The 21053-nt window shown below is 34.7% G+C and overlaps 1 protein-coding gene across 1 annotated transcript in view; it reads left to right on the forward strand.

The window, feature by feature from the left end:
• Positions 1-21053, forward strand: part of LOC104410817 (activating signal cointegrator 1 complex subunit 3) — a 92385-nt gene that overhangs the window by 29563 nt on the left and 41769 nt on the right. Inside the window, exons 16-19 of the mRNA XM_010021083.1 lie at positions 6953-7090; positions 7192-7312; positions 10801-10933; positions 13516-13641. Coding sequence (XP_010019385.1) covers positions 6953-7090; positions 7192-7312; positions 10801-10933; positions 13516-13641 — 518 coding nt within the window. The remainder of the gene's footprint in view (positions 1-6952; positions 7091-7191; positions 7313-10800; positions 10934-13515; positions 13642-21053) is intronic.

Here is a 21053-nt window from a genome sequence, read left to right on the forward strand (position 1 = left end):
GAGAGATTCAGGCCTTGAGGGGGAGGGATGGAAGTGGGAGAGAGGCCAATACCGGCTCTTTGCTACCTGTTTATCAGCTATGCCATCATCTTAGCTTCCCTTATCTTCTCTGTAAAGATCCTCCGTACAGTGGTAGTGCCAAACCAGACTCTTATTTGTAGCATGTGAAGGGTGCACTCCCTTTTCAGCAACTCCAGACTGCTTCACTTCACAGTAACAGGCAAATCCACACTCATCTCTGCCATACAGCTCCGAGTATCAAATTCAGATAATATTTCAATCAGTTATATTTCAAAGGACATGAACTTGTATGAAGCTTCTAGAGTACAGATTTGTATGAATAAATGAGGCACAGAAACAAACCTTCAGCTGTTGCCACCAAAGTAGACAACAGCATATCAGGATCATGGAGGAACCATACAAGACATTCTTTCCATCAAAAAGGAGTCAGCAGTCTAACAGGTGCAACTGAATTATAATCGAGAAGGAATTTTGTTCTACATCCATCTACTTTTCAGTAGATGTTACAGGCAGCTCCATTCAGTTTTGGAGATGGTTCTTCCTGAATGCTTTCCTTGAATTTCATGTCTGATTTAAGTTTCCTGTTCATATGCTTATTCCTACAGTATTCAGAAAGTTAAAAGTTATTCAGAAAGTTGAGACAGCTGTCAGTCATAAGATTGAACTGTACTTGATGAAAATTGCTGTTTCTAGTACAAATAAGTTTTCCAGTTCTACTAGACATGTTGTTACACAGCAATAGATAGATCTGTTTAATAGATTCTATCCAACTAAGTTTCAGGCTATGTGCATGCTTTTTGTTAAGAAACTCTGCCCACTCAGGTACCTTATGTCTAGTTTAGTCTGAGCAAGAAAGCCTCCAGTGGTGCTGGAATACCCTGCTTAGTGAGATTTGTAGCTGATTCTTCAAAGTTTATCCCTACATTTACCAATTGCTATGCATCACGGCAAATGCAGAGATTCTTCAGGATTTAAGCAGGACTACCACAGTTTGCCCAAAAAATACTTACCTGGAGCTTTACAGGTGTTTTGTTTTTTTCTTTTTCTATAAAGTGCATTGTCCATACACATTCCAAAATGAGCTCTCTATCCCTCTTAGGATTTGCATTCCCAACACAGGGTTTATTTTTTGCCAAAGAGTGAAGCAGCAGCTGAAGCTGCCTTCCTTGGCATTTGCAGTTCTTGCAAGACCTCTTCAGTTGACATCGCTTGTAAACACTGTCCTAGCTATGAAGCATAAGTGCATCATGACAGAAATGTGAATAAGCATTGCATCTCAAAGAGAAGACTGCACCTATAAATTGAGTAATTCTTGATTTCTCTTTATTGTTCATTGATGCCCATGTGGCGATGAAAAAAGCAAATTGTATGCTCACCCTGCTTTTTTTTTTGTACAATCACGAGATGATTTTTAAATATACACATTCTGGCCAAAATTGTCACTTGGAGCTGTCTGCCAGAACTGTCACATTGAATCTTGTGACCCATTTACTTATCTTGTTTAAAAGGGACAACAGCTCAGATTATCCTTTTGGAAACAGACAGTCCCACCAGTCTGTGATAGTAAGCTTGAGTAAGGTCAGTTAGGCTGTTCTACATTAGGAGCTGACTAAAGAGTAACAAGTTCTCCTCTTTCAGAAATTGCATCTACATCTGTAGTGGTGGCAGATGTTGCAATGTTTTTACAACATGATTTATTAGAATCAAGTTTTCAGTTTATTTATTTTTCTCTAATGATTTTATTGCTTTTTGTTTTTAACCTAAAATACTACAAAGTAATATTTATTGTTTATTGTTTGAAGTTAGAATGCCATTCTCACCAGCAAACAAGCAGGGTGTTTTCTTATTTGGGGTTGAGGTTTTTTAATACATTTATTCCCTGGCCAGATATTTGGATTTTTTTATTATTTTTTTTTTTATATTTACAGTGCAAAGATGGAGAAGAAATGTACCCATGTACACAGTTTTAACTTTAACCACAATGATTTTTGCAATCTGCTTTGTGCATCATTTTACCATCTGCATCTTGTTAAGACTGTTCTTTATGAAACCTTCTAGAAATAACCAAAATCCTTTAGCACAAACATACCTACTGTAATATTCAATAGCATCCATACCAGGCAATAGCCAGCATCCACTGAATTCAAGGGCACTTGAATGAAAGGCACTCATTGACTCCGAAAAAAATTAATCAGGCGTGTACTGATTTTATGATTTTAGAGATGTGGGTGTATAGACATGTGTGTGCTAATTATGGATTTTGTGTATGTGTTCATATGCTATGTGGAAATATGCAAAGACATATGGATGAAAGTGAATTAAATTTTACCATATAGTTCTGGTTTGCATTGCTTAAAAAAAAAAAAAAAAAAGGCAAACAAAAAGCAACACCCAAAAAAATCCTAAGAAGTGTTGGAAAGGCAAAAGATTATGTTTTCTACTCTAACCTTTAAATAAAGTAACCTATTATCTCCATGTTAATATTCTGTGCTATAAAACAGGGATAGAAGAATCTGGTCTGTGCCATGAATAGGTATATTGCTGTCTTAGATAAGATTTTTAGTGTTAAATGTATGTTTTAATAATACATATCAACCGTTCAAACAATATTTTCTTGAATAATCTTATTTGAGGTGGTTTAGGCATCTTGTTTTTGTGGGAGAGTTCTGGAGTATAAGTCAACTCTTCATCAAAAATAATTTTATAAGATGACTTTTTTTTTCCTGCCTTTAAAAATCGGGAGGATACCCAAGAATAATTTCTAAGTGTTTCACTCATTATAGAAGTTCAACTTCCTTCTACAAGATGTTGGGTTTACAACACAAAAGTGTGTCATAAAAAATTAACATTTAGTTATAACAAGGAGATGTTTTTATTTCACTTAACATCTGTACCAGATGTGAAATATGTAATTATTTTTGTAAAAGACTTCATAACTTTCACGATTCTTTTGTTTGGCACATCTTTCTTCTATTGGGCATTTTAGACAATTGATAAGCATTATTCAGTGGCATATGGTCTGAGTCTGACGTGCTTTGAAAAGAGTAGAGAGTACTAATAATGAGGATTCTGTGAAAATGGGAAAACCAGCACAACAGATATGCTTTGAGAAAGTATGGGTTTTTAGCATCTTGAAACAATATATCACACTCAAAGGGACAGAATTGGGCTGCACAATCTGTTAGCTCATTCTTGTCCAATCTGGTCTCCTCCTTTCTTTTGGAGCCAGCATTGTCATCAACTTGCTGAATTATATTCTGGCTGGAATGTATTTCAGGCACAGGGTAATGTATCTACTTAAATGGAATCCTATCTTTCTACAAAAGCTTTTTAAGTATAATAAATTTAAAATATAAAAAAGTTCTATTAGCTTAAAGTAAATGGTTCAACAGTTTACATATGTGCAGGAACAAAGAAAATGACTACTTACTAGTTTGAGAAAAATCTAGCTTGTTCAGAGGAAAGGTAGAAATAAACTTTATTTTTTATAGTAAATATTTTGCACTGCTACTAGAGTCCCAAATTGGTCTTCAGAGTTTCTTCATTAAAAGGTGAATTCCTCATCAACCTAATGTTAGGAAAGCATAGGAGATATTTTTTGTTCATCAAAAAAATCTGTGAAGGATAGACAGCAAAACTTCTTCTGCATGGGCCCAATCCTGTCTGCTGTGGAGTCCAGGAAAAAATCCTTCCTTATGTTAAGTTCCCTGCTTCGGAATTGTATGGGGTTGTTTATGTCAGTACCATGTATATTTCCTTATATTATTTTTAATATAACATAATTTCTGTTTTTAAGATAAAATATATTTTCTTTGCCCTTTTATCTTTACCCAATGTTACAGTTGTTTTCAGAAAGATAAATAGTAATGAAGTTATATCAATGCAGAAATATTAGATTTGTTGTATAGCCACAATGCTGTGTCTGTTTCTGGTTAATGAACCTATTAATTGTGCCATTATTTATTAATAAAAAGTGATAATGTTCTTACTCTACACTGGCATGAGAGTTGTATTTTTAAATAAATTGTCATGAGAATTTTAAGCCTTGGGTTGTACCTATGGGTAAAATAGTTATGTTTATTACATTGATTTATGTGAAAGTAAGGGGTCAGCTAAAAATGACTAGGATTCCCTGCTGCTAAAATGACAGGATAGCAGTACATGCGCCAGCTCTCCTGCTAAGGGTTCTTTAGTTTTCCCGTGGTAAATTACACTGCTTTGCAGGTGTGACTAACAGCACCACAGGCCACCGCTGTAATACAAGTCAGAGGGGAAAAAAAAATAACCACCACTGACTGTAAAAGCAAGAAGAACATCTTGGAATAAATTCCCAGCAGTGTGAATTTAGGATGTTTTCTGCTGGCAACTCCATGGCAAAAAGGTTTAGCTCAGATTCTGTACTGAAAATAACTAACACTGTAAAATTGCATGTGCTGAAGGAGCAGTCTAATCGCTATAGACTAATCCAAATCAGCTAATTTGATCCCTATACTCTTCTAGTGGAAAAGAGAGTTTAGATTCATTATTTACTCAATATCAAATTCCGCTCCTGTCGATGTCATTGGAACTGGCTTGTTCCCTTACATGAAAGACATGACTTTCATAAGGTGATGATTCTTAGTGGGGAGGAGAAAAAATAATTCAGCCATATCATACCTTCTGTAATTTTTTGAATGCAGAAATTGAGTAAAATGTAAATGCATTTTTTTCATTTATTTTTCTGATATTTATCAGTTCTGTTTTCTACTTTTTTATCTTAATTCCCTGTCAAATGTATACAGAAACTATTATTTCCCAAAGTGTCCATCTAAGCATAAGGAGCCTGTGTAGTGTTAGTACCACTTCATAAATCCATAGTACAAAGACCATTAATAGGTTTGAAAATATATTTAGTGATCTATGTTGGTATCATAATTGTAGAGAAAATGATATGCAGGTTCTCAGTTTATTGAGCTATTTTTTAGTCATAGGAGAAAAAATCTTTAAGATGGGTCATAATTCATATCGTCTACACTGTAGTCACGTGTCTACATGTTGACTAGAGAAATCAAAGGTTTGCTGATTGTATCTAGATAGATAAACTTTATCCTTTAACATATCCTCCTTTCATTCAGTTCTTTACTCTCTTCTGCTTATCTACTCCTCTTCTTGTTTTCCTTTCCTAAATAGACTTATCCCCTCTTCACTTCTCAATTAATTTCTTTTTTCTTCCTGCTTTCTTTCCTTTCAGTGCTTTATAGTCCCTTTCACTCTTTTCTTCTGTAAGCATCCTTTTCTTTTATACATGCTAGCTGAGTTTATACAACAAACCTTCCATGTCTTATAATATAGGAAACTCTCAGCAACATCCAGGCCACTGCATGGTGAAGGAAAATAAAGTCTAAGAGTTTCCGTTGCCAGATTGAATAGATTGGACCTAGCCAAAATTTGAGTAATTTTTTTTTAACTGGGTTCTGTGTTACTTCCATCAGTATCAACACTAGTTCAACAAATAGATTTTTTTTTTTTTACATGTTTTGTACTTTGCTCTTCCTGACAAAACTGATTGGTTTACAAAATCTATATTGTTTGTGGGTTTTTTAAATCCTGAAAATGGACTATTATATGCTCTAGCTTTTTTGTACCTTTTAAGGATTTTTTTTGTAATAGTAGTGATGTATGTTACTTGGGTTTAGGTATGTGAATCATTTTATTAACATTAAGATCTGAGAGTTATAAAACCCAGGAAACATTTAGAGAAGGTTACAATTCTGAACATCAGAAGTGCCACACCTCAGAGTCCTAAGTGAACATGAAGATATCACCGCAGTCGTGTCATGTCATGTCTATATCTTTGAGATACTGTGTCTGAGATGAGACTGAGTAGTCAGTCCAAATTTTTCAGTTACCCTGAGTAATTAGTTCTGCACTACTATTTTTTTCTCTAACCTTGGCTATACCTCCTAGGTTAATCGTGAATGATGCTGCCCATAAGAATGCAATATCAACATGCCACTGCTGGTGGCACCAGGAAACCACTAATAAGAGATGAGAGTTGAAAGTTCCTGGCTATAATTATATTAAAATCACATAAAATAATGAATGGCCTTAGAAATCAGAAGGTACAGTCACTAAACAAGACAGAAGTTATAAAGCTCTTGCTCATTATTAATGAGGGGCTTTTCACACAGGTCATCAGCAGAACTAAATGAGCTTATTATGGAATATACTGCTTAAAAACATAGGCAAGAAATATAGTTAAAATGATAGCAGTTCAAGTGATTCCATATACTCATTAGTATGAGATTTTTAAAAAATGGTAATAAAAAATAGCTATTTGTCTGGACTTCTGAAAGTTTTAAGTAAAGACACTTATTGCATGTTGGGTTTCACTAGAGGGTTTGAGTCTATAAATTGCAAACACACTCCAAAAAATTTCAAATTAATTTGCATTTCAGCATGTGAGTAGGAAAGTTTTTTCGATGAGTAATTGCAGAATTATCAAACTGAAGAACCACGTCTGTCTTTTCACAGGCATTGGAGAGAGACAAATTTATTTTTCATGGCTGTATGTTACTGGTTGCAGGGCTTTGTTGTGTTTTTATACCAGTTCTAACCCCTTTGATACTAGGGATTGCATTAAACAAACACAGAACAGAATGCATAGCAGTTGCCAGACCTGTCAGGATATTTTCAGCATTTTCATTTCCTTATCTGTTCTACTTATTGTGTCGATAAAGTCATGTGTATTTTGTATTCCCCCCATCACTAATATAGTATTTGATTTTTTTAAACTAAATCCAGACTGTTCAGAGACTGAAGACTCTGCGTTCCTGCTTGTATAAACAGTGTTAAGCAAAGTATCCTTTCTATTAAAAAACATAATAATAATTAGAATTTTAAATCTGTGAGTAATCTGTTTTTAAACACGCAACTATTCTTTCTGTTACAGATGAATGACATTATTGTAACAGTTAGAGATTCAAATCTGAAGCTGACACTTGCTTTCGGAATAGGCATGCACCATGCAGGTCTGCATGAAAGAGACAGGAAAACTGTGGAAGAATTGTTTGTGAACTGCAAAATCCAGGTACATTTGTTCTTTGAATCCTGCCATAATGAGTTTTGTATGGAATTTTAAAAGTTGGCTTTTTGTTACATATACCTCATTAATCTTTCTTTCTGTTTTAGGTTCTTATTGCCACAAGCACATTAGCTTGGGGTGTAAATTTTCCAGCTCATTTAGTAATTGTTAAAGGAACAGAATACTATGATGGAAAAACAAGGCGTTATGCGGATTATCCCATTACAGGTACTCACATAAATTATGGAAATGCTCATATGCTGAAATGTATTTCAAGCATATGCAAACGATCTGAATTAATTAGTAACTGATCGCTGAAAATACCTAATTTGCGTAGAGACAAGGACTGCTGAAGAAAGGGTTCCTTTGTTTAATGCAAGTTGCAAGAGAACTCTTATAATTGTATGTAATAATGAAAATGTTTCTGTTTTGCAAATTTTTTTTCATGCCAAATTCCTTTAATGTGTATCATCCAAAATAGACATTAAACAATTGAGAGGACAATATAAAGTCATATTTAGCTACCTAGTTAATTGTATAAAAAGACATTTTCATGCATGCAAATAATTTATTTTATTATTGAAACCTTTTTTAAATAGGAATGGATTTTTAACAGTAAACTAAGCCATAGTTTGAAATGCAACAGTTGAATTACACATGTATGAAAGCATAAAACTTACACATATTCACTCGACAGTAAGCAAAAAAACATAACTACTCTAGTATCTTCAGTGATTTAAGTGATGCTTCAAGTAAGTGATACTGCAGAAATGAACAGCTAAATTAAATATTTGAACTTCTGGTTTGATACAGACTTCCTGGTTTCAGTAAACTCTACTTTTCATAAACTGTTCTGCAGTGTTTTCAACAAGCTTAAGAAAGTGAACCATGGAAGAACTTTCAGAGTTCAAACAGGGAGAATATTTGTCTGGATTTTACTAAGCTTGGAGAATGAGGACAAGCTAAATTTATTCCAGGTTTCCTGTTTCCATTTCTCTTTTCACAAGAGAAAGTTCGTTATTCGGTAATCCTATACTACGCTAAAGATGTGTACACCTAAGGACAATCTAGGTGTTACTTGTAATGTAAATAGAGGGCTTTCATCTTTTTAACCATGCACTCTCTTTTCAGTAAGTGAAGCTTACTAATGAAAAAAACCCTCAAACTGAAAATACTATGGGGGTTACTTCTCCCACCATAGAGCTTAATTTAGTGGTTAGTGCTCTGCAGGAAACTTACGATCAATTTCCAGACCAACTGTCTTGTTCAAAGATTCTGGTATGACCTGGGAACTTAACCCTGCACACTAGCATTTTGTGACAGACTTTGGCTGATGTAAACTTAGTACAAAGTCTCAGCAGAGTAGTATCTCGTACATCCTGACTGGAAGAATAGCGGCAACTGACTGTATCACTGAATGGGGAAAATGATGAAGAAAGAAATCAACTGAAGTTTTAAATTTTATTTTAAATCTGTGGGACTGTCACAGATCACTAATAGAAAAAATAAGAAAAGAAATCAGAAACTCAGTGAGCATCGAAAACTTACTATGCTGTTTTAGAAATCTGTGTACAAATACTAACAAAGGCTTTAGGAAATGCTTATACTTTCACTTCTTATTGCCATTTTAATTCAGGTGTCTTCAACATCAGGGGTTGTTCAATTCTTGACTTTTCAATAAGACTTTGGGGGGAGGGATGGAGGAGTACCACCATCTGTGCTGGAACTATTTAGATTTTGTTGTCTGCAGGGCAACAGAAATTGCAGATTCCTTACTTTATGAAGAAACATGTGGTGCAGTTTGCTTAAAGCATTTTTATTTTTAACTTTCTAGAGAATATTTATGTATTTGGAAGTTCTGTGGATAGGTAGTACAGTTTTGCAGCAGCAATAAAATGAAAATGTAATTCATTTCTTTCTGAAATACTTCCAAAAATTTCACAGTACTGTCTTCAATGCTGACCACAAGTTATGCCTTCACTGTTCCTTCATTGTATAACTTGGCTTCTCCCTGCTGAAGTTCCCTTTCTGTACCAAGGATGCGTTCAGCTCCAAGGAAGCAACCAAGGGCAGAATGAATCATTCTGGATAGTTCAGTAATTTCAAAATAACTAGAAGTCATTCTTTGAATGAAGTCAGAGGTTTGGGGAAGACCTTTTCTCAGTTACCAGATGTTTAGTCAGCCAGTTGGATCATGTTTAACATTTCAGGGGTTTAATCCAGTGATTAAAAGCAGCCAAGCAACATATAGTAAGTAAAGAAAATATTGGGTTTGGATAATTACATAGTGGATATTGGCAAAAATAATTTCCTGACACTTTTCAGTAAATCCATTTCCTATATGGTATTATGCACAATTTAATTCACCAGCTTAGAATAGGAAGAAGTTGTTTCATCACCTCCTGTGCACGTACCTATTCAGAAACATCGTTTTCAGACTGGTTTGAGAATAGGAAGAAGTTGTTTCATGACCTCCTGTGCACGTACCTATTCAGAAACATCGTTTTCAGACTGGTTTGTTTTTACATTTTCATGTCATTCCTAAATTAACAGAAGATATAAACTGATAAAGTACATTGCTATCTATGTAGCTCGTGGGTACACAAGTGAAAATATGTTACTAAAAACTGTACAGTGTCATTGGGCTGTTTCTCCTATCATGGTCCATTGCTGTATCCCATACTACCCCCTCTGGCTTTTCCTTCCCCAGCTGGCAATTGGGCTAAAAGCTTATTGATTCTAGAGCCAAAGAAATCACTTTTCAGAATGCCAGGTACTACAAACCATGTTTTACAGGTGTGATAGAGCTTATAGAGAATACACAAAACTAAAAAGCTTTAAAATAAACATGTAAAACTTACTTATGAGTTTCTTTCCATTGTTTCTTCAAAGTTAAATAGTAGTTGGAGGCACCAGAAAGGAATCAGAACTCTGCAGATGTACTTCTCACATTTGAGAAGACACACACAAATAGATGATAAGCATATTCATCTTGGTGGCCAGGTAGCAAATTGAGCATGCTTTGTTTCAGGTAGTATTTTCAGTGTTTATAGAAATCATTAACTGGTATGTGCAAGTAATGATGTGTAGACAGAGTAGAAGAGGAAAGCTTTAACTGTACCTGCTTTCAAATTTGTGTATTGTAGTCTGATATGAAACCACCTCTACTCCAGTGCTAATAATTAATATCACTTGTGAAGTTTGAGTGGGAAAGATCATAGCTGTCAGTAATTAGAATTTGCCTTTACCAATTTATCTCTAAAATATTCAAAACCTAGGAAATAATACATGTCAGAGAAGCTTATACAGGGGACTTCTATTACTGTGAAGTCAGACACTTGAAAATTAGGAAATAATAGACAGTTGCCATCGTAGGCTTCATGAATTCTCTGACTGGTCATCTTTAATTGCATATGCTCAAACAAGGGATGGATGCGGAATGGAAGGAGAGTAGAGGAAATTTATATTAGATGTAAGCTTAGATTCTATTGCAGTGGGTGGTCCTCAAGTATGCAGGAAGATAGTCTCTGCCAGAAAGAAGTTCATCATAAATTTATCTGAGATGGAAAAAAATTACTAGATTTGTCAAAACCAATAGGGCATAGAAGGCCAAAGAATTTAAAAAATCCTGTATTGTACATTATGCAGATGTAAATACATTTATTTATACATTCAAATAAATACGTTTGGTTTATACATTACTGTCTCTTTGGCAGATGTGCTTCAGATGATGGGACGTGCTGGCAGACCACAGTTTGATGACCAAGGAAAAGCTGTAATTCTAGTTCATGATATTAAGAAAGACTTCTACAAAAAATTCCTTTATGAACCTTTCCCAGTGGAATCAAGGTAAAGATAAAGCAATCAGAAAAGCTGATTAACCTATAAACAAAACTACAAATGCAGAATCAAGAAAAGTGAAACAAAATTCCTGTGCCCAGTACCTCCCAAATATTGTGGTCCTAGACGAAAATAATTTTTAAGAAAATATTATCATCTTTATGCAAAAAAATCCTGTCTTCCATGAGTTTTGAAAGCACTGTTGGTCTCTTTAGTCCATTCCCAGATAAAAATACAAATGTTTCTCTGGTTTGAGTGTTGTCTCAGACATTTGAATGAGAACACAAACTTCTTCAAGAGCAGTGTATAGGACACTTACACATGATCCTCAGAACCCTCTCTGAAATGCTGTGACAAATTCTTAATAGGAAAAAAAAATAGTTGAGTTTCTAACACTTTTTATTTAGAATACTTGTACCATTATAGATATCATATTCTTCAAAATCTCACAAGTTCAAAAAGAAATCTGCATAATGTAAACTATTACTGATACTCTTTCAACACATCTTTCACTTCAAAATTGCAATATTGTTATCAGAAATGTAGAAGCACCACCTTTTTGTTCCTTCTCTGGACTTAGTCAATACAAATTTTCCTGTCCAGCATAACGTAATTCATGCATTGATTTTGATATTTATAATATGCTTAGTTGTTTGATGAGAAGCAGAACTAGTTGCATTGGTCTCCCATAGATGCATGTTTCATGGAGGAATTCTGAGGTATATAATAAAGCATGAGCATTACTGAAAACTTTTCTGATGATGAAGAATTGACAGTATTGAGAAACTTCATCCCTCAACATAAGTGATAATGGGACCTTTATCTGCTCAGGAAGTTTGTAGGAGCTTGCAAGTGCTATGCACCTGTGAAATGTAGTTGAAATGGGATGGTGTATTTGAAAGTTAATTTCTGTGGTGCACAGACAGACATACAATTTTTTGCAAACAAAGAATGTGGAAACATGCACTTCATTTCCTTAGGAAATCACACTTTTGTTTTTTTAACATACAAATTGCACTTAGCACAAAAGGCTAGGAGTTGAATTCTTCAAAATGATAGCTAATAAATCAAAAGAGCAGTGTGATGATATATCCAGACCGTATGGCACTAGCATAAATTAGGAAATCTATTCATAGCTAAGTGGTGTTTCTAAATAGTGTGTCTTCGAAATAACTGTAGAAATCATACCTTGTTCCTGTTTGAAATACTATAAATACTCTGTTTCTAGTAGCTTATTTTGTGTGTATATATTTACTCTGTAGTTTGATATATTTCATCTTTCACTATAAACAAAGAATATTTGATAAATTTTCAGCTGAAGATTCACATATTAATAGCAATCTTGTTAAGTTTCATGTAGGTCGTGAACCCATTAATTTAAGAGTTGTCTTGGGCTCTTTTGTGATCAAGTATTTGAAGTAGGAGGCTCCATAGCTTCTTAGAAAGAAACTCTTTGGGGTGTTTTGAGGGTTTTTAGTTTTAGAATGCTTTTCCATCTGTTCTGCCAAAGAAGCTATTTATCAGCTTTGTGTAGTATTTCTAATTTGTAAAATTAAACTTCATATTTTATTAATTAAAGTTTTTTTCTAAAAGCCATTGTCTACGTATTAGCTGTAAGACCTGAATATACAACTAGTATGTCAGGCCTTGTTTTCTCACTGATCATGGGTTTGAAATATAGCACATTAGAAGCAAAAGAAAAAACACTCTTTATTATGGAATAGCTATTGAATTATTTGTCCATTTTCTGTTGGAAAATCTGGGTAGAACATCTGCAGTTCTTACTTCAGAAGCATGCAGTCAGTGGTATAGGACAGTAAAGCAGCTACTCAAACCAAATTATTCTTTACTTTTAGCAATAGGGAAACAACACTAGGAAAAGAAAAAGGATTATAGTACAAGACAAATTAGGTTGATGCTGAAGGATATTTGCTATTCCCTGCTTGAACTCTAGCCAGGCATGATCTCATTAGGTACCCTAATGGAGGTCTTTGTTCCATGTAATGACACAAAGCAGTATTTTTACTTTGTAAGAATCATTTGTTCTTCTGTGTTTCTGAGTTTAGATCTTTCTGGGTAAAAGTAGCAGTTCTATGGCTTTTTTTTTTTTTTTTTTTTTATTGGGGGAAGATGAGGCAAAATCTGGGGGAAGCAGTTTTGATGTAATTTTAATAGCCCTCAAGTATTTGTCAAGTATTAGCTAAGCCATTGCCACTGTTTAATTTCCTGTTTGTCTTTCCATATGATTCTCTATTGGATTAAGCCAGCATGATCATATGGTCAGCATACAGTATTCAGAAGTTACCACTGAGTAGCTCCATCTGAATACATTCCATGAATGACTTAAATTTGTTCATTCTTGGTCCAATCAAAAAATAATTTGAGCTTCATTCCACTATCATGTAAAGAAGCTGATTGACCTTGCAATTACATTGCCCCTTTTTCTCCCCCTTTTCTCTTTTACCTGAAGATAAATACATAATATTTTCAGATTAAAAGTAATAAGCCTTTTAATGCACAACTCTACAAAATATATTACTTGTCTTCATGATTGTAAAGTCAGCTAAGTCCTCTTGTTTCCTGTTCTTCAGCTTGTTAGAAGTGCTGGCTGACCACTTGAATGCTGAAATTGCTGCTGGAACTATTACTTCTAAGCAGGATGCAATGGATTATATCACCTGGACTTATTTCTTCCGTAGACTTATAATGAACCCAACGTGAGTATAAAACAGAAATGTAATTTAATCTGAAGGTAACTTGAGGGTAGAGTTGATCCAAAGGTGATCCTGCTCCTGTTGGAGCCTAGAATACTTAACAGTTTCCAGCATGGGAGCGTTACTGGCCCACACATGGAATAGAACTTCTGTGCACATTTTTCTAATATTTTTTGCTTTAAATATAAATGCATTTCTTGGCAAATAATTTTACAATTTAGTGATAAGTATAAAATAGCCTTATTGAGAAGGCTACATTAGTATCCCTAAAATAAAACTCCAGATTATCATATTCCTTTAGGTATTATATTTATAATCATGAAGTCATAGAATGGTTTGGGTTGGAAAGGCACTTAAGATCATCTAGTTCCAACCCCCTGCCATGGACAAGGATGCCTCACACTAGACCATGTCGCCCAAGTCTCTGTGTTACTTTTTTTTTAGCTACCACATTGATATGTTCTGCCCAGAAAATCTACTAAGACCCGGACTTTCCTAATAAATGAGAGAATAGCTATCAGCTGTTTTTCTGTGATGAAGTTTACTTTCATTAAGGTATCATGGTGAAACCATGTGTGCATTATTTTCAATGATTGTTATCATCCTGCCTAGCTCCAGCTGGTATGCAGATCATTCTGAGCTGTTCCAGCAATGTAAGCTGCCTTTGCCACAACATTGTCTTGGGTAAATGGTATGTTACCTATCATGTGATCATTCACCCACCAAAATAATGTGGCAAATAAGGAATTAGGCATTTATAGCACTAAAGATTTCACTTCTTTAGAGTGCTTCAGAGTGACTTTAGAATTTACACATGATCCATACTACAGCTAATGTTAAAAACTGTGCCACTGCAGACACTGTTCTTTTTTAGTATAAAGAGTGATGTTATTTTAAAATGTCTTCCTCTTGAATTGCTGTGTTAAAGTGATTTTGTCAATTTGTCTTTGGCAAGCTTTGATCATGTCGTATCTGTGGTAGACAGATTTTTAAGACACAACAAGCAGCACAAAAGTAAGCATAAAATACAGAAATGCAGTCGTTTGATGTAATAGGAAAGCTTTTCCCAGTATAAAAGAAGGTTCCCACTGGAATATGAGGTTGGCATGTTGACTGATCGTCCTTTTTTCTCAGCAGTTTCTTTAATGTGCAGTGTCATGGAAAGCTAATTCTGAAGTTATCACAATATCAACTTTTAGGTTAAAGTTCTGCTATTCTGAGAGCATTGTGGGAGGAAAGTGGGGGGAGAGGGGAGGGAAGATAAACACCCTCTCTATTTCATCATGAGGTGCAGAACCTTTGTAGCAAGAAACAAGATGAACAGATCTTGACCAGTGGTGTCCATAATGGCAGGATAGGAATGCATACTGAAGTTTCTAATGAAATTAGTCTTTCATTGGAACATCACACATGCAGGTTGGAATAGTTCACAAGTTATGCTGGTTTAACCCCACTCATCCACACAGAAGTACTCAGCATTCCTTCTGTACTTAGTCATGCAGGGAGGATATGAGGTAATGAAGGATAATACAGAGTGTCGAAGAGGTCACTTCTAGATTTCAAGGGCAAATGCAATGGATGTGCACACTTTCTATTCTTTGACATGGTAATAAGTTCTATTAAGTTTCAATCAAAGTTACTAAACTAGTAGAGTTCATGGACCTACTACTACATGTAGTATTTTCAAATCTCCTTAAAAACAAGCAGTTCCAGCATTGTCAGTGCTTGAATGAGATCCATCAAAGGAAAACTAGAGTTTCATGAGCAGAAGTCAGTGACAGTTGGATAACTCTGAATAAATTGCAGTATGGTAATGGAGTTTACTGTGCCATAGATGAGTATATGAAATGATTGGTAGTACCAAACAAGAACTATTTGTGGCCCTTAATAATCCAAAGTATTTAAAGTTTATTTTGTTTCAAAGGAGTAGAAGCACAATGGTTGAATTTTGGTATGAGTTGTTACACAGTACCCACTCAGTGTCACTTTATACCGTGTTCTCTATCATGTCCTGCCCCGAAGCAATTTTGTTGACTTTCTCTCCACTTTGAAACAAGAACTACTTTCCAGCCAGCAGGTGATTGTACCTTAGTGGTGAATAAGTAATTCCTGTATGCATGATTGGTAAATTGCCTTGGGATTCATTGGCATAAAAGTCATTGCATGTGATGCTGTAAATCCCCAAAATAATGGGCTTAGATAATATACAGAAGATTTATATTCTCTTTTATTGCCAGTTTTAGCTACTTGTATATTAAAGCTACATAAACAAATGTAGGATCATTCTATTCATAAAATGCCTTACTGAATGCCTACAATTTGTACTATTTAAGTAATGCTAATCTACCTTTGTTGTGAGATAGAGATCAATGTATCCTTTTGCTCTAAGTATCCAGGTCTCTTCTAAACATGGTCATTACGAAATTTTTTCTGGCACACTTGAGATAATTTGTTAGGCTTGTAATAATGGCTTTTTTGCATATTGCAATACTTCCTTTCATCAGACCATTTTAATTTTCTAATTTGATGTACCTTGAAATCTTTGAAATGGGGTTTTACTGTCTACTTAAAAAGGAGTAATTGAGCTGTTGATTTGGGGGAGTGGAGCAGCTGAGAGCTAGTTTTGCTCAAAGGCACACTGACTAGACATGTGCATGCTGTTCAAGAGATGATGTGCAAATGAAAGAGGCAGCCCAAATAAAACTGTTAATCAAAATGTATCAGTCTCAATATCCAGAGTTTATTCCCTGTTTTTTCCCTCCCCCAAAGCAATTATACCTAAATGTAGAGGTTTTTGAATTTGCACGTTAAGTCAAAGTTTCTGAGCTACTTCAGTCAAGTACTACAACATGTTCTCCTTTCCACATACAACTTATGTCAATATGTTCTTTACTTAGTCAAGATCATACAAAACACATCAGTGAAGTGCCCTGTTCTTTGAAATGGGCTATTTTGAGAGGCTTGTCTATCTCCTTTCCTTGGCTGAAATTCCTTGACTATTACGTTCTTTTACCCTTATAAAAGATTATAATCTCCAGCTTTCTACAGAAGAGAAATGGCTATGGGAAGCATTTTCTGTAAATCAGGTTATGATACTTTCCAGATACATGTGCAGTAAAAGAGAAATAGAAATTTACAACATATGTAAAGTTAAGCAGAATCAGCTTTCATTTGGAAAGTTAATTTTTAGATATTCTGATATTCACATCACTGTTAAAATGTGTTTGGTTTTTTATGAATTTATAAATATATATGAGAGTCTGTGAATGTACACGCTTATAGAATAGGTTTTCTGTGTTAATTCCTTGTGAAGACCTGAAAAAATTATTTTATTAATTCATTCCAGGAATTATTTTTAAGGGTTTCTTTTTTACTTAATAGTCTTACAAAGCTTTCTGGAGTGAAAGAATAATGGAGAGTAAATTAAATTATCTCAAACCGATGCTCTTACCATCATACACTTATGTTTTACTTTAAATTTCCTTTTCTCAGTATGATTAAGCTGAGCATGTCTAATAACATATGAAGAAAGTATCTGAATAAGAATTGTGATTATATACTGTTCCAATATAGTTTCCGCTATTGAGGTGACAGCTAATATCAGCCAGTCAGGATAGATTAATATGTATTTCAGTGATGCTATCACAGTTACTCAGAATTTTAGGGCAAGTTTGGAATTCTATTAGAAGAGGGGACGACTGAAGAAAGTTAAATTAATTAAGATTAAGAGATAAAATGGAAAAAATTGGCAGCAGCTGCTAAGAACAGAAGCTAAGAAGGTGCAGATATATTACACTGCAGTAATTACCAATATCCATATTTTGAGTTGGTAAACAGATATTTCTCAGGGTGGATTCTTTCTTTTACAGTCGCATTTAGATCCGTGTGCATGTATATATGCTTCATAAATAACAGCTATAGGCAATATTATGAGTTTCATAACAAGAGCTTGTTCTCTTAAATTATTAGGGTCACAGTGATGTGAGAAGTACAAGAATGTGGTTCATGTTTTGATTTCACCAAACTATTCACACAAATAAAGTTTTTTGGAGTCTCAGACTGGAAAGCCCCAGGCTGCCAAGTATTTGAGGCACCTCCCGTTCCCCTAGTCTGCTGCAGTGTTGGATGAGAATGCAAAGCTGAAGACTGCTCATATCCCCATTCAAGAACCAACTTCATATAATCGTCTTCGAAAAACTAACTAAAGAGAGCAACATATTTATTTCTCGTACCTAGCATAAGCAAATACATGAATGCAAGAAAATACAGGTACAGATAGAGATTACCATCTACAGCATTTATGCATGCTGTAATGTATTTTTGCAAGCCAGTTACGGATTCCAGAGTCAGTCAGTGATGCCTTAACAACTGAAGTGAGTTGCTACCTTGGTTCATAGCTCTCTGGCTATGAAGGTCCATCAATTGTGCCGTACACTCAGTGCCATTTCCATGGAGCCATTTGAAGATGGCAGCTGCTGGAGGCCACAAGCTGATGAAAGCAAACACAATTGATGACTGCAGTAAAGTGATACATAAAAATTACTATCTGTGCTCCCCCCTTAATTATTCATAACAAAATTCTGCTTTCAGAACTGTAAAATCTCAGAAAATGCACTTTGTTCCTATTGAGTGAATGCTGTAGATTTGTCTTTTTGTGCATTTGTTACAAAAGGCCTTCAAGCTAGCAAGCTTTTTCTTTCAATATTTTTGGCTGACTCTGTCACCGATTTTCATTATGTGTGTCACTATTACTACCGTATAATCTGAACATAAAAACCATGGTGCTGTAACAAATGACTTCACAGCATTGACAGTTATAGCAGGACCATTTCAAGGCTGATGAAAAATTTCCCAGAGAGCTCAGGTCAGGTTTACATAAGCTAAACAGGAAATGATTGCCACCATTCACATTAAATCCTAAATGTTTTGTGTAACTTCATCTACATTTTATGTTCCTGCACGTCTCTCTGTCTTTCTCAGCTGATGAAATTCCACACTTCCTTAGATTAGAGAAATAAGTTCATGTTTCATGGTTTGTTGTTCTTGCTAAGCTCTACAAGGGTTAGGATTTTAAATATATTATTTAAAAGGCAATAAAAAGTTCCTTCAGTTTTTGATTGTTTAAATTTTGCATACTTTGTAAATTTTTATGAATCCTAGGGGTTTGTTATTGCTTTTTCCCAGTGGACTACTAATAGAAGTTAGCCTGTCTAGCCCATGTGCTAGATGCTGTTAGGATAAAACTGCCTTTGACTTTCACACCTCTCAGGGGACAAGTAATTGTTGTGTTCAAACAGCTTGTAATTGTGATCCCGCTGGCTTTCTCAGTACGCTTCTGGCTATTAGAATCATTAAACAATTCAGCACCTGTTAACAGCATTGTAAATATTCAACCCTGCTTGTGTGCAGGTTGAGTCCAATATAGGAGAAGGCTTACAGAGCCCAGCCTCATAAATTAGAGCTTCTGACAAGTCAATTATTGTGAAACTGGGCTTCACTGTGAAATAAATGAAATGGTGTGCTGATAAAAAGGTAGGCTGTCTGTTTATAGCAAAGGGAAAATAATGACTAGATGATTCAATGCAGTGAGCATGAAACTGCATTGTTTTTATCCCTTATCTGTAATTAAATAGTTAGGTAATATAGCTTCATAGAGGAACTCACACACGATGCAGCTTTTATACTTGGAGCATAGCAATATGCAAAATTCAACTTGTATTTATGCATTTCAAAATACTGTCTAATGTCATGATACTCTGTTTGTGCTAATAATTTTAACATAGTCTTTCTAGATGAATGGCTTTGCATTTCTATTAGGGGAAAATGTGCTGAGTGACCAAGAAGCTCCTGTGGGTGTGCTTAAAGTTATATTTACCCCATTATAGATAGTAGTTAAAACAGACTGGTACCACTTCATTCAAGATTACAAACTATTTAAGATATTTCTTTACATTGCTTTATTTTCACTAGGCAGCTAGATATCTATTCCTCTGACAAAAAATTACCAAAAATCAGCAAATTTAAAATTCACATAATTTTCAAAAGGCGTTATAGTGCCTTTTATGATTATGGCTTCAGTGTAAAATAGTGTAAATTAGGATGAGCACAAGATAAAATCTGTTGGAATTGGTCTCTTAAACTACAAGCTTAAAAAAAGAATTTCAGTTTATTGCCCATTTCTCTTCCTTTGTTTTATCAATATTCATCATTGGTGTTGTGGTACTGCAAATAACAGTGCTGAAATGATATGGTGAAAGTCTGAATACTGTGACAACAAAGTGCCTTAATTATAATCATTTCAGTACTGTTATATTCAATTTAGAGGAAAATACTAATGAATCATTATTGGTTTCAATGCGTAAAATAGAAGATCTTTTCACATCCTGAGACAACTTAGGTAGTTAATTTTCTCAATTATTTTCAGAAGGTAAACAAAATTTTACAAAGTAATTTGTGGTAATAAACAGAATCTAAGTGTGTTCCATGATAAGGTGTCAGGCAGATAAAAGGTGCAGATGGAAATATTGTCCATTTTTTATCATTACTGTATTAGTTCAGTGAATTTAAAGGGGGCTCACTAAAATTAGGTTGCACTGAAAACAATGTTAGAGTATTTCTGCTACAAATGTTTTCTTCAGAGAAGGCTGATAGTGTATGGCTGTCTACCATGTAAAACTTTTTAGTCAATATAAATATTTCTTTTGTTTAGGTTTGGTTTTGGACATGAGCTGTGTTTTAAATATTTGAGATCATGTCAGCATGAACCCGGGTACACTATAGTATTACAGAGTTGAATACTCCACTGCCATATATATACACTTTGTTGTTGTCTAATATAGCTATTTCCTCCTATCAGAACAGATTTTTTTTTTTTCTTTTCTTATGGTAATAGTGTGTTACTCCAACCTCACCCAATTCTAAGTGAATGTTCAAAGCATCAGAGAATTAACCCCATAATTTGGGATTAATAAAAAGGAAAAAAAATCTGGAAATGACTGCACTGGTAGTTAGCATACAAGCTTTTTTCAGTTATGCTATTTCTATTCAAAAAGATAAATGTTTAAAACTCTACTTGAGAAAATAATAATGCAAATCAGATTCTGATAATAAAACAGACCATAGAGGATGCTTGTACTATGTAAAACCACAATTCCATCTTTTGAAATTTGTTAACAGCAGCTTTACAGTAATTGAAATAGAGCTTAAATCAGAGAATGGGATTCATCTGCCCAAATATAGCATCAACAACTGAACTGATTATCTAAAGTTCGTTGGGGTTTTTTTGGTAGTGATTACATTTCAACTCATCCTAAAGCAGATACATAAAGTACTGAGATGAATAGCATTCTGCATGTGCACATATCTCTCCATTGGCAGTAAAGGGAGCTAAAAAGACTAACCCAGCTGTAGGTGTA

Source organism: Nestor notabilis, unplaced genomic scaffold, assembly GCF_000696875.1.
Source record: "Nestor notabilis isolate BGI_N333 unplaced genomic scaffold, ASM69687v1 scaffold20880, whole genome shotgun sequence".
NCBI lineage: Eukaryota > Metazoa > Chordata > Aves > Psittaciformes > Psittacidae > Nestor > Nestor notabilis.